Genomic DNA, 14799 nt, shown 5'->3' with positions numbered 1-14799 from the left:
TTTATCTACTTGCACTTTGATGTGCTTTTGAACTGCTAGTTTGGCAGGAGCAGGGACCGAGCAACGGGAGCTCACCCCGATTCAAATCTTCGCTTGATGGTTTACTCTCCATTTTAATACTTAGTGCCTACCTCCTCAAACAGGGACGCGGGTGGCGCTGTGGGTTAAACCACACAGCCTAGGACTTGCTGATCAGAACCGCCGACCTTCTGGAACAAGAGCTCCCAAAATCTTCTACCAGGACCCAGGCCTTTGCCGCTTGTTGGGAATCTCCACATAATGGATCTGAAGAGATGTTAAAGGCAAAGCTTGCAGTCCTTTCCATGGCCAGCCAAAGGTCTCTGGATTATGCGGATCTTTTAGAGCAAATAGACATTGGCTTTCCCTATCTCAAACGCGATGTGCAAAGCAATAAACCTTTGTCCAATGCTATCTTGTTTTAGCTTATTTCATTCTTTGCAATTGGTGTGTCACAGTTTGGACTGAGGTCAATAAGTTCATTTGGGGGATGGTGCAAGGCAGGCTGGGAATGGAGGACCCGATAAATTTTCAGAGGCCCATGACCCCCGATTTTGGGGGGGGTTGTAGGGGTGCCTGACCCACCCCCTCCATTTCACTGCTCCATTCATTGCTGTTCTTAAAGACCTCCTTCAGTTTGTGCTGGGTTTGGGGAAATTTGCCTTAGTTTCCAGATTCATCAAGGAATTATATTTGTGTCTTTGCTTCTTCTTTTTTTGTCATCTGGGCCAGCAGAACAAAAACCTTATGAGCTCCATGATCCTAATATCTCCATGGTATCAAGGTGTAACAGAATGAGCTGTGTTATGTCAGTTTTATATCCATTTCACTGGCTTCCAGGTTGTTTCCTGTCTCTAATAAATGTGTTGGCATTGGTCTCTAAAGACCTAAATGGTCTGGGGCTTGAGTATTTCAGGAACTGCCAACAGAACTCCCGTAAAAGCTTGCTTGAAAATGTCTCTCATTTTCTCGGGTCCTTGTTGTCCCTCCTCCACCACACCCCAAAAAGCAGCGGGCAAATTGAGCCTTTTTGTTGTCCATCTTGGTTCCTACCCACAAAGGAGAACATAAGTTGGTGGAGATAAGGGAGAAGACCACTTCTATCATGGCAAATAAATCATGTTCTGCTTTTCCAAGAGGGAATTTGCTGGATCCCTCTTTGCCTGCCTATATGATGCCATTGAAAACTGACATTTAGTGTCCATTTTAGAAACTATTTTTGGAATTGTGGTGTTTTTCATTTTTGCTGTATGTTTTTATTGTTGTAGGTTTATTCTTTGATTATATTTTGTCTTGATTTATTATATTGTTCTGTTTTTATGATACTGTAAACCTTTCTGAGAAAGGCAGGAAATGGAATGATAGTGAAATATTTGTGTTCTTTAGCATCCTTTTGAAAGAGAAACGCCACCCAGTTTATGCTCTTTATGCTGAGAGAGTGATGTTGACTTTCACTTTATCATCATCCACGGTGCCATGGGCTGACTTCAACACTTTCAGAGTTGAGCTTCTCCTCCATTCTCATCTCTCAAGGTGTCTCAACTATTTGCTGAAGTTAGTAGTTCCACAGGCCTAGCAGAACAGGTAAAGGTAAAGGGGACCCCTGACCATTAGGTCCAGTCGTGACCGACTCTGGGGTTGCGGCACTCGACTTGCTTTATTGGCCGAGGGAGCCGGCGTACAGCTTCCGGGTCATGTGGCCAGCATGACTAAGCCACTTCTGGCGAACCAGAACAGCGCATGGAAACGCTGTTTACCTTCCCACCGGAGCGGTACCTATTTATCTACTTGCACTTTGAGGTGCTTTCGAACTGCTAGGTTGGCAGCAGAAGAGGGCCAGCCCCAAAATAAAGCTTTCTGCCCTGCCAGGAGAGAAGGGGTAAAGGAAGAACTACACCAAAAACAAGGAGGGAGAGGTTGACAGCGGGGTCTGCTGCCCTCGTGGACCCTGCCACCTGAAGCAGTCGCCTCACCTTACCTTATGGGTGGGCTGATCTTGTAACTGAGGCCAAATTAACAATACCATGTATACCTATCAAAGCAGTCAAGCAAGCACATTGCATATTGTTTCAGAAAGTATGAATTAGCTAGGTTCACCTTTAAATGCAAGCATAATAGAATTTCTTTCTGTCCCTAGTGTAATGCAAACCTGCAGAGCTGCACCCCCAAGGATGTTCTCCAAAATTTGGCTCTCAGTGGAATTGGCCCACAAACTTAAAAGTGTCCCACATGCCATTGCAGACCCACTTGCAGTGACCCATTTCCCCAGGGAGCGAGGCCTGAGCCACGAAGGGGAACAAACTGGACAAGACCATGTTCATTCCAGCTGTGAGTGGTCACCCTACTGCAGTTTTCAGACCCCTGTGGCAAGGAAAACTATTGGTTGCATATGTTAATCAGAATGTGCAGACAAACAACATAACATGTATTTTTCTGTATGTCCTGACAAGCAACATACAGACATACAATAATGAGTCAAGATACTTGAGAGGAAAGTCTATAAAAACTAATTTACTTTCAAATATCAAGCAATATTTATGTTAACAAGAAGATATCGTATGAGAAGATACAGGGGGGAGAAGAATAGTGGTAGCTGCAATAAGAACAAGCACATCTTAAAGGCTTACTTGGCCAAAATGAACACCATACATTTGAAGCACTATGATGCCACTTTATACTGTCATGGCTTCCCCCAAGGAATTCTGGGAGCTGTGGTTTGTCAAGGGTGCTGAGAGTTGCTAGGAGGCCTTCCTTCAAATAGCTACAATTCCCAGGGAATTATGGCTCAATTAGCAAGAGATTTTAACAGTACAGTGGTACCTCGGGTTAAGTACTTAATTCATTCCGGAGGTCCGTTCTTAACCTGAAACTGTTCTTAACCTGAAGCACCATTTTAGCTAATGGGGCCTCCTGCTGTCACTGCGCCGCCAGAGCACAATTTCTGTTCTCATCCTGAAGCAAAGTTCTTAACCTGAAGCACTATTTCTGGGTTAGCGGAGTCTGTAACCTGAAGTGTATGTAACCTGAAGCGTATGTAACCTGAGGTACCACTGTACTAGGCTTAAGGAAAGTATATTTCTCAAGTCCCTTAAAAGATCTTTCTTTACTCCTCCATGTAAGGTAAAAAAAAAAAATGACCATGTTGGCAGATACCAAGTAGAACAGTGATGGCCAAACTTGGCCCTCCAGCTGTTTTGGGACTACAACTCCCATCATCCCTGACCACTGGTCCTGTTAGCTAGGAATGATGGGGGTTGTAGTCCAAAAACAGCTGTAGGGCCAAGTTTGGCCATCACTGGATTAGAAGAACACTAACCTGAAAGTATAGAGGCAAAGTGTACGGGAGGTGAGAGAATAGCTAGTTTAATGAAAGTGCAACTGCAATCTATTATTCATTCTTAATATTTCTATGAGAGGATGAGGCAATAATTAAGAACAAACCATTGAAGCAGCAAACACTTAAGGTTCATTTAAACAGTATGAAATGATGCACTAAGCCATGGGTGGGCAAACTAAAGCCCTGGGGCCGGATCCAGCCCAATTGTCTTCTAAATCCGGCCTACGGACAGTCCAGGAACCAGTGTGTTTTTACATGAGTAGAATGTTTGCTTTTATTTAAAATGCATCTCTGGGTTATTTGTGGGGCATAGGAATTTGTTCATATCTTTTTTCCAAAATATAGTCTGGCCCCCCACAAGGTCTGAGGGACAGTGGACTGGCCCCCTGCTGAAAAAGTTTGCTGACCCCTGCACTAAGCACTAAAGCAGAGACTTCTGGGATCACAATATCTATCTATTTTGGCAGCTCTTAATGTAGGGTGCCCAAACCGATTTGGATTAGAAGATACAGTTGTTTAATTGGACTCAGATAAGCTTGCAGTATGGATTGGTGATATTCACCCAGATTCATATTCACAACATGCACAGAAGCAGCTCTGTGCAGCTTGTCTGAGCCCCTGGCAGGGGCCCTCTGGCCAGCTTAGCCCTTCCGAGGCCAGGGGCAAATGTGCTTGGCTGCCTCCCATCGCCACCCCACTGCACAGGAGGCTACTTTTGAATTAATATAATAAGTGTCTGGTGCTAGATACATTTGGATTAGGTTAAAATAAAATCTTACTGAGGTCCGTCAGAGCTTTATCATAGACTTCGGGGAGGACTGGTTTTCCAGATAGATTTTCATGCACAAGAAAGTACTGTATTTTCTGGCATATAAGACTACTTTTTAACCCAGGAAAATCTTCTCAAAAGTCAGGGGTCGTCTTATACGCCGGCTACAGCAGCAGCTCCTACAGCAACTCCCCACCAAAGGATAAAATGACAGCAAATTAAATCAGAGGACACCAAGCTCTCTAGATGAAGCAGAAATACCCTTGAAAATTGGCCCCAGAAGCCCCCGGCCACTGGGAAGTGGAGCGGATTTCCAAGCCAGACTGGAGACTGGTTTTTAAAATTTTTATTTGGTGTGCGTTGGAAGAGGGGTAGTCTTATATGGCGAGTATATCCCAAACTCTACATTTTAACTGGAAAAGCTGGGGGGTCGTCTTATATGCCCAGTCGTCTTATACGCCGGAAAATATGGTACTATGCATGCTGCTTTAGCTGAGATTCCGGCATTCTAGGGGGCTGGACTAACTCTAAGATTCTATGAGGTTTTCTGACTTTCTGCATATCACCAAATTTCACCCCCCAAACTGCTGCAGTGTATCTTTCATCCGTTGTAAAGAAATGCCACAAAGGTCACTGAATCTCTAAGCTAAGCTACAGCCGAGATGTGTTTACAAAACCGAAAGGCGTGTGGATAAGTCTGACAAACTGGCAGGGCAAGAACTGGGCATTCATGCTTTTCAGTAGAGTTACTGATGGGACGTTATCCTCCAGGACATTTCCCTGAGCTGGGAAGCCCTGGCTATGTAACGTCTTGGCGAGGACTGTCGCTATGAGGCGGTTGTACCCTTTCCTGCGGTGTTCCGGCAAAGTATAACCATGGATCATAGTAGCAAATTGGTCCGTCAAACCCCAGGCAATGGGGCAGCCCCCTTCATCCAGGACGCAGGCACTAGGGAAACAGGAAATGAGGCTGGCAAGGTATTTTCGGCATTGTTCGCTTCCTCCTCGGGACCATGTGCTGTTCAGAAGGCTGGCATGGGAGACATCGAGGGAAGCAAGCTTGGGTGGAGGTACTAGCCTAAAAAAGATTTCGCCACTTAAAATGTGCTGTAAAATCCATAAGGTACACACAAAAACAGGGAATACATACTAAGGGGCTTATCCTCTGCTCTTTCCAGGCACAGTGAGCACTTTAAAGCTCTGTTTCCGAGTGCCCTTCATTTAATAATAATAATAATAATAATAATAATAATAATAATAATAATAATAATAATAATAATAATTTGATTTATACCAGGCCAGGGCCAGGCTCAGGGCGGCTAACACAGAATATAAATTACAATAAAACATATTAGAAAAAAAGAAAAAAGAAGAAAAACCAGTTAATTAAAATATGGCTTAAAATACAGCCTCATTTTCGTAGTAGCCCATAAATCAAGACCATAAAGGAAGGAAACATCAGATATTCACCCGAGCCAGCTATCCATGCTGGTCCTACATGGACCAGCAAAAAAGCCAAGGGAAAATTTATACAGTGGTACCTCTGGATGCGAACAGGATCTGTTCCAGAGCCCCGTTTGCATCCTGAAGCGAACGCAACCCCTGTCTGCGCGTCTGGCGATTCGCCGCTTCCGCGCATGCGCGTGACGTTATTTTGAGCGTCTGCACATGCACGAGCGGCAAAATTCGGAAGTAACACGTCGCGTTACTTCCGGGTCGCCGCAGAGCACAACCCAAAAAAGCTCAACCTGAAGCTACTTCAATCCGAGGTATGACTGTATACCAAATCCCATATAAGGGGTCAGAGTGAGTCCAAGCCAAAGGCCAGGTGGAACAGCTCCATCTTGCAGGCCCTGCGGAAAGATGTCAAATCCCTGGTCTCTTGTGACAGAGTGTTCCACCAAGTCGTGGGCCAGTGCTGAAAAGGCCCTGGCCCTAGATGAGACCAATCTAACCTCCTTGCGACTTGGAACCTCCAAAGTGTTGTTATTTATGGACCTTAAGGTCCTCCGTGGGGCATACCAGGAGAGGCGGTCCCGTAGGTATGAGGGTCCTAGGCCATGAAGGGCTTTAAAGGTCAAAACCAGCACCTTGAACCTGACCCTGTACTCTACTGGGAGCCAGTGCAGCTGGAATAGCACTGGATGAATGTGATCCTGCAGCAAGGACTCCATAAGGAGCCTCGCTGTGGCATTCTGCACCAGCTGGAGTTTCTGGGTCAGCTTCAAGGGCAGCCCCGCGTAGAGAAGAAGAAGAAGAAGAAGAAGAAGAAGAAGAGGAGGAGGAGGAGGAGTTTGGATTTGATATCCCGCCTTTCACTCCCTTTAAGGAGTCTCAAAGCAGCTAACAATCTCCTTTCCCTTTCTCCCCCACAACAAACACTCTGTGAGGTCAGTGGGGCTGAGAGACTTCAGAGAAGTGTGACTGGCCCAAGGTCACCCAGCAGCTGCATGTGGAGGAGCGGAGACACGAACCCGGTTCCCCAGATTAGGAGTCCACCGCTCTTAACCACTACACCACACTGGCTCTTACAATAATAAAGCTTGGAGGTGACCTTTGCATGGATCACTGTAGCCAGATCAGGGCAAGAAAGGTAAGGGACCAACTGCTTAATACGGCAGAGATGGAAAAATGCCACCTTTGCTGTGGCTGAAACCTGCGTTTCCATGGAAAGGGAGGCGTCAAAGGTTACACCCAAGCTCTTGACAGAAGGCACTGGCACTAACTGAGCCCCACAAGTGACGGCAGTTGGCCCCCCAACCCCATGTCATCCTGACCCAGCCAGAGGACCTCTGTCTTTGAAGGATTTAACTTCAACCGGCTCCCATGCAGCCATCCAGCCACAGCTTCCAAGCATCTGGTCAGTGTCTGATGGCCGTCCATCAACAGATAAAGCTAGGTGTCATCAGCATATTGATGACAACCCAGCCCAAAACTCCGGACAACCTGGGCAAGGGGGTGCATAAAGATACTGAAAAGCATTTATCTATTGCTCTGGAGTTCTTCCAGTGAAAATCTGCCCTTTAAAGCTCAATCCGTGGGAAACCTGAACTGACATTTGCTCTGATTGAGGGCTAAAGAGCTGGCTTTTGAAGAGAAAGCTCTGGGACAAAAAAGGGCTTGGACGTAGAGCTTTTAAGCACAGACCAGTGCCCGGAAAGAGTGGCCCAAAAGGCAAGTGTGGATAAGCCCTACGTGAGATGGGTGGGAATGGAAGGAAAGAAGACAAACAGAAGAGGAAAGTGGAGCCAGTAGGCGATAAAGCCTATCAGATATTCCGTGCTGTCGCTCCCCACCTCGGCCTTTTGGGATAATACTTATAAGGATCCTACTAATACAAGTCCATTCTTAATACCAAAGGTGAGTTTGAAGGAATGCATCCAACAGAAACAATGCATTCTTTGCTTTCACACCTGCAGGGTAGCAATTTTGTCCATGGAGTTGCTCCTGGAAATGGTTAAAAAATACAAAAAAGGGAATTCTTTTCTACATCTGACACAGCATCTTAATTTAGAAAATGTGGTGATCAGAGCGAGGGGAAGGAAAGATTCAGGAGTGCATTTTAAACCTTCTTGTTTAATACCTTCCTTCCAACCGTATTTTACACCTGACATTGGCCAGTGAATCTAGTAAAAAAAAAAAACACAAATGAGATTCTACAAGCCTGAAATCTGCCCCCCGATGTTGCAAAACATTAATACAGAAAAGGACAGGAATCAGCAGACTGGGTGGAGTGGGGGAATCCTTGAGGGCACTGGGGCATCTTCACCCACCTTCATAAATCAGTGTCTAATTTTGGCACATATTTCAAGAGCAGCATTGCTGTGGAAAATAGTAATGATATGACTGAACATACGGGAGTTTAACCTCAGGAAGTGTATCAGGATTTGGATGGATAACCATTTGGAAACAAGACTGCTTTACATCCACAAGCTTGGAACTAGCTACAGCTTGGGAAGCGTCGTATAATCCAGCCTGCAGTCCTGCGTAGAAATAAATGAGAGAATAAGCCTTTAAAACGCAAGATATAAGGAAATGGACTAATCCAGTTTAGCCAAACTAGCTAGAGGTGCTGTATTGTGTCCCACAAAATCCTTTTTTTTTTTCCATTTCTTTAGAAATGCTCCTTTTTCACACTCATAAGACAGAACCCAAAATTCTTTTTGATGCTTTATATAGATATTTTGTGGCACCTGTACTGACAACCAAATTTACATCCCTCACTGAATGAGTCAAATTAAAAGTTAAATTCATTTCATTTTGTGAGAAGGTACCCTGGGGCGTTTAAACAAACAGCTGAAAGAATCTAACACAATGGTTTAAACAAAACAACTTTTCATTAGCTGCAATTATCACATCAAATTCCCTAGTGCAAAACCAACCATGTCTCTGTGTGTGTGTGTGAGAGAGAGAGAATCACTTTGCTGCTGGCCACATAAATAAGCAAGTGTTTATGTGAAAGCCTGCAAAAGAACATACACCATTTAACTTCTGCTATATTTGCCCTAGAGTCTGTCAAGACTGGCCCGTACGGGCAGGGGTACCTTTACCTTTATATTTAGGGACGTGGGTGGCACTGTGAGTTAAAGCCTCAGCACCTAGGGCTTGCCGATCGAAAGGTCGGCGGTTCGAATCCCCGCGGCGGGGTGCGCTCCCGCTGTTCGGTCCCAGCGCCTGCCAACCTAGCAGTTCGAAAGCACTCTTGGGTGCAAGTAGATAAATAGGGACCGCTTACCAGCGGGAAGGTAAACGGCGTTTCCGTGTGCGGCTCTGGCTCGCCAGAGCAGCGATGTCACGCTGGCCACGTGACCCGGAAGTGTCTTCGGACAGCGCTGGCCCTTGGCCTCTTTGAGTGAGATGGGCGCACAACCCTAGAGTCTGTCAAGACTGGCCCGTACGGGCAGGGGTACCTTTACCTTTACCTTTATATTTGCACCATTCATTCTATAATCTTTAGAGCACAGCATTTGATCTAGATATTCTTAGGATATTGCAGGTACAACATACCCTGGCAAAAATCTAGTTTGTGACAAAGGACACATTGCTGAAATTCTCAGGTCTGTGCCACTAATTCTTTCCACACTCTGACCATATTGCTTGAAAATCTTTCTTCAGAAGTCAGTCACAGCATTTCCATTACCCAGCAAGAAATAAGCTTTACCCTGTATTTGGAAGACTTGTTCCCAGTTTATGGTGTCTGGGTTCTCCAGCAATGCTTGATATGCTTGCTGGTCCTTGTAGAATACAGCATAGGCATTGGTAAAATGGTCCAGGTCATCACTTTCAGCCTATGATTTTAAAAACACAAAACCCCTAGTTCATCCCATTATACAAACAAATACACAATAATTTTGTTGCTATAATCAAAACTGTGATGTGCCACAGTGAAGAGAACTTAGAATGAAGAAACAATTGCCAAAAGTCATTATTTCTTCTAAATAAATGAGTTTTGTAGTGCTTCTCATTAGGCTTCCCATTTCAAATTTCAGGAGTAAGGAAGTGAGCATGTGAAATATTTACAGCAAGTTTCAACAATCATTTGTATATAAATCAGGAAAATTTGTATATAAATCAAGAAAACTAAATGAAAAAGCTTGTTTGCTTTAAGGACTCGTGTTGATACTTCTGTTGTCAATTAAGTATAGTTCATCATTATCTACAAACCTAAACTGTAGTCAGTCTCAGCTATGATTTAGGGCAAACAAGCCAGTATAATAAAACATGGTTTGTAGCTAGCCTGACTCCCGAAACCATACTTAAAACTAACTGGTTTGTTCAGCTTCAGGCATAATAAAAAACGGAAGTGAAAGCTTCTTCTCCCCTCATGCTCATTGTTATGTATTGCGTTGAATAGGATACAAATTGCAGCAGTCTGATCGGTCCTAGAACAATAGGATTCAGAATGCAGCAGTCTGATTGGTCCGCAGGAGCCACCCAATCCAACTCCAGGTGGAAGTGAATCTGCAACCTGATTGGCCTACAGGAGAATCCCGGAATTAGCCAATCACATGGGGCCCATTGTGTAAATAATGTATATAAAGCAGACAAATAAAGAGCATGAAATCCACACTCAACTCCGAGTATATTTCACTCATGCTGCAAGAGAAGAGGGGAACTCACAAATCCATGGCTCTTTTAAGCAATGCTGAACACCCAGCACCTAAATGTTGTGTGCATGGGGGGAGGGGAGGGAGATGGAGAGAGAGCACATTAGATTATACCCTTTACTATACCGTTCTCTGCCGGCGGGTAATAACAGCTTTAAATTCTGGCCATGAATCCACCACCACTTCCTTCCTGAAGGGGTTTCCTCTGTTTATATTTAGCACTGCTCCATAAACCTTCAAAAGGAAAGATGAGCTGTTTAGAGGTTGGAAAAAATATTGTTATGAGGGTCAGTCTGGATGAAACCATAGGTCCCTTCCAAAACCTGTGATCCTGTATCAGTGAGGCTAGATTGCATGAGGGAACCTGGAAGATCGGCCAAATTAAGCCATTTGGCTTTCGCTGGCCAGTTAAGTGCTCATAAGCATCCGAAAACATGAGCCAAGAACCGTGCTCTCCACAAAGGGGGGTAGGCATTTCCCCCCACCTGGCTGGATGCCAGGTGATCCTAGGTAGCAGAACAACAGAGCTGTTGTGTATAAGAGCTGGAAGCTGGAGGAGACAGAGACACGTCGGCCTCTATGCTGGACTTTGGTGCCCATCTGGAAACCTAATAGGGAAGGCAAGATCTGTTGGGGTGTTAATGCTGTGAGTGCCCCCATCCTATGCTCAGGTTGGATATATGCAGTGCTTTATTTCAGGGGGGACGCAGACCCCTAAATATTTTGTGAATCTAAGTATGGCCTCAGTGAGAGGCAGCATTTCAATATGAATAGGAAAATGAGAGGACCCCTAAGCATTTTTTTTGAAGAAGTAAAAAGCACTGGATATATGCATAATAGGGATGAGGGTGGCGCTGTGGGTTAAACCACAGAGCCTAGGACACCCATATCAGAAGGTCGGCAGTTCGAATCCCTGTGATGGGGTGAGCTCCCGTTGCTCCGTCCCTGCTCCTGCCAACCTAGCAGTTCGAAAGCACATCAAAGTGTAAGTAGATAAATAGGTACCGCTCCAGCGGGAAGGTAAACAGTGTTTCCGTGCGCTGCTCTGGTTCGCCAGAAGCGGCTTAGTCATGCTGGCCACATGACCCGGAAGCTGTACGCAGGCTCCCTCGGCCAATAAAGCGAGATGAGCACCGCAACCCCAGAGTCGTCCACGACTGGACCTAATGGTCAGCGGTCCCTTTACCTTTACCTATATTCATCACTGCCTAAGGAACTAAGAATTAGGCTGCTTTAAAAGGTTGAGTTATTTCCCTCTCTCTTCTGCAAATGTGTTTTCAGAGAACCATTGTAGATGGAAGCAAGATCTTACTGACATTCACGGAGAAAAGAGGACAGAGAGGAAGGAGGCCGTTGTTCTTCCCCTACTCCCATGACACTCTGCAAGCCAAAGGCTTGGCTGCAGTAATGAGCTCGAAGGGAGGCAAAACACAAGGGAGGAAAAAGCAAGTTTCCAAAACCAACAAACTGAAAGGAGCCTTTAAAGACATTTCAAAAGACTGCATATTCTGAAGTTTTCCAGAAAAGTTGGGTATGTTTTACCTGAAATCAATCAGGCACAATTCTGTATCAGAAACGATGGTGAGTTTTTGTTTTGTTTTTCTCAGGGAGTAAACATTCGGCTTTCTTGAATGCTTCAGCTTACAGAGTTAAGCATCACCTCACTTGATTTGCTGGCTGTAATTGAGACCTCAGTTCTGATCTGAAGAGACACCAGCATAATGGAGCCTTGCACTTTTCATTCAGAACTGGCACATACCTGCAAAGCATAATCACTGCTACCCTCTCTGAGCATCTATGTCTATGCATGTGCTGCACATTTATGATGAACTGAATTTATAGGGTAGATAGAACATTTCATCTTTATGAATTTTCAACAGGTCTCCATTAATCACTGATGCCAATGTTTGAAGGCAGGAACAAAACCAGCCTGCCATTTTGCATCAGATTATTATTATTATTATAACTGTCTACCCCCTGATAAAATTCTAATGTTCATTATCATAATACTGTAGTGATCATTTTGTAATTGTTTTATGCAAGTCTAAATTTTGTTCTGGGGGTGCTAATATAAATATAAAATGCATTTTTATTTAATAATTGTATTCAGACCATCCATCTTTTCAAAAAGACAAAAAACAGCCCCCAACTGTATTTCTGCATGGAACACAAGTACAAATTCAGGTCTAATAGCAAAAATCTGTACTCCATCATATCTCTAAAAGATACACCCTGATAGTTCAGACTTTCAAGCCCATAAATAAAGTTTACGTAGATCTGCATTACCTTAAGTGATTCAGGAAAATTACTGAGTAATTTGTGTTCCAGTATTTGCAGCTTTGTAGAACAGTTTAACACCAGCATCTTGCAACCTTCATGCAAACATAGGTGGCCTACTAGAGGGCACAAGCAGAAGAAAAACCGTGACTAGCAGCAAATGTAACTTTAGTGCTCTGGAAAAATGGAAGCCCAAAACATAATCCTAGAGATCATACCCTTCTGTATTTATAGATTACATTTTATACAGTGCCATCGCCCACCCCACCCACCGTACCCTATAATCAGCTGGACTTTATTCTGGACTAAAACCCATGAGAAGCTTCTTGAAAAAGAAAATTTCACACAGTAAGTGCCACAAATTTGATGTTTTTACTGCTCTACCTTTTCCAGGTTGCTGTAAACAGATATGAGAGTGACAAATATGAAGGGGTAAACATTTTATAAATAAAATAAAAACTTTGACAGCACTGTTGTCCACTCTCATAGTTTTAAACCCAATAAAGGGTAGTATATAGAGAGCCTGTCTTCACCCTAAACCTGAGAGGGTGCGGAGCTGTGCATGGGCAGCCGCCCTCTCTAAATTCACACGGCAGAGATTATTTTGTTGGAATGCAGAACTCAAAATTCTTCTACAATGGGGTAAGAAAGAAACACCATCTTATAGAAATGCATAGCCCGTTACGGATAACGTATAGATCAAAACGGTATTTTAAATTGGGTTAAAGTTTCAAGACACCATGTCTGCATTTTGCGTCAGAATGGGCTGTGGACACAGATACGTGCCACTCTGAACAAAATATACAAATATCCCACACAACCCTCATATATCTAGGTCGCATACCTGGGGCTGATTTTCAACTGGCTGTTCAGATATAGGAAACAGCTGGAACACTAAGAGGCACTTTCGGTTACATAGATTTTCTGGCAGCAGGTGGAAGATGAAGAGGAAATAGCCACACCCTCCGAAGGAGGGACTTACAACACAAGCTTTAAGAGACAATAGTAAAGGTCAAAAAACTCAAAAGCCCTGCAAACCTGCCTCCATTGCCCACAAGACATTTGATATTGCAGCACTGTTTCTTGTAAGATATCCCATTTCCACATACTTTAAAGCAAATTACAATGATTATTAAGGAATTATTGAGCAATTACAACGGTGTAACCAGACTTCAAAGAACTAGTCATAGTTCTACACAGTCTTGTGGGAAATGGTCTAAACTGTGCAAATAGAAATACATTGTGGGAAGCAGAAGACCTCTGTGCCTTTGAAAGCTCTCAATTTCCCCCATGTTCAAAACACCGTTTATTCGGTTAGGTTTTTCCTAATGCTGCTCTAGCTTCTTCCCACAGTCATTTGGGCCGGACTGAATCTGCTGAACAGAAGCTGAGTAGAATGTTATCAGAGTCAGGTAAAAGCTCTACATCTCTTGAGAAGACATCTGTAAGAAGAGGTCCTAAAAGTCTTATTTCTGGAACAGACACATGGAATAATCCTGTGTCCATCTTCAATTACTTTCAAGGCTATAGATTTCTAACTTCTAGGCTATTTATTTTTACCTTGTGAAAATTCCTAAACTGAAATTAAAGTTTGGAAGCAGGCCAGTTGCATACCCCTTCCAAAGAAGGCAGCAACTTCAGGAATCAGATATAATTTCATTTTCATGGTTCTCTCTAAAGCATTTACCTATGTATCTACCTCAGTATCCCATTCTTTACCATAGATCTTATTGCACAGATAAGCTGATTAAATATTAGGTGTGGGAAACATGGCTGATTTACAACCCGCTTAAAACTTGTATAAATATGAATACTTCTTTTGAAACAAAGCAATTCTAACTTCTAGCTAAAATCTGTCTTCCATATACCCTAGGTGCTGAAGTCTCATCCTTGGCAACCATACTTTTAGTTCCCTGTGGACCACAGGCTAGAGCACATTTGTCATTAAACAAAACCGAGATCAGTAGCATGTAAACAAACTCTCTTGGCTGTAGTGTTCTAGAACATCTTTATGGGTGTAGCGGAAAGCTGTTTATTTTATTCAGGTTTATTTCAAAAGATGTAGAGAGACAAATATGCAAGCCAGAGATGTGATATACCTGTTTTGCTTGTTTTCCAAAACTGAATGGCACTTGACAATTAAACCTAAGAAAACAGAACTTTAAGGAAGGAGAGTTAAACCTTAATCTTGTGGTTCCTAAACCTAAGACATGCCAGGTGTGATTTTCCTTATTGAAAAGAACCAACCCTGCTTTGAAAATAAAATGTAATCCTTTAATTTCAGTTTTCTC

The 14799-nt window shown here is 43.6% G+C and overlaps 1 protein-coding gene across 2 annotated transcripts; it reads right to left on the bottom strand.

Annotated features, from left to right (window-relative positions):
* Positions 1-4455: 4455 nt before the first annotated feature.
* GLYATL3 (glycine-N-acyltransferase like 3) lies at positions 4456-14146 on the bottom strand. 2 transcript variants are annotated; one of them, XM_083435467.1, is made up of 6 exons: positions 13353-14146; positions 12518-12627; positions 10358-10465; positions 9286-9412; positions 7981-8107; positions 4456-5202 (listed from the first exon to the last, which is right to left on the bottom strand). In XM_083435467.1, the coding sequence occupies exons 2-6, from the start codon at positions 12593-12595 to the stop codon at positions 4776-4778; spliced, it is 867 nt and encodes a 288-aa protein (XP_083291593.1). In that variant the 5' UTR covers positions 12596-12627; positions 13353-14146; the 3' UTR covers positions 4456-4775. The 2 variants fall into 2 exon arrangements, with proteins under 2 accessions (XP_083291593.1, XP_083291594.1); XM_083435468.1 differs by lacking the exon at positions 10358-10465.
* Between the last annotated feature and the right edge of the window lie 653 nt (positions 14147-14799).

The sequence above is a fragment of the Podarcis tiliguerta genome (assembly GCF_965153285.1).
Source record: "Podarcis tiliguerta genome assembly, chromosome: 3".
Classification (NCBI taxonomy): domain Eukaryota; kingdom Metazoa; phylum Chordata; class Lepidosauria; order Squamata; family Lacertidae; genus Podarcis; species Podarcis tiliguerta.
The sequence above is the reverse complement of the archived record's forward strand: the minus strand, read 5'-3'. Positions and strand labels throughout refer to the sequence as shown.

Excerpts from the sequence above, each read along its gene's own strand:
- GLYATL3 (XM_083435467.1), bottom strand. The coding sequence starts at position 12,595 with ATGCTGGTGTTAAACTGTTCTACAAAGCTGCAAATACTGGAACACAAA. Across the intron at positions 8,108-9,285 it reads ACAAGTCTTCCAAATACAGG|GACTGCAGGCTGGATTATAC; the intron begins GTAAAGCTTATT and ends ATTTCTACGCAG. Across the intron at positions 5,203-7,980 it reads CTTCCTGAGGTTAAACTCCC|GCTAGTACCTCCACCCAAGC; the intron begins GTATGTTCAGTC and ends AATCTTTTTTAG.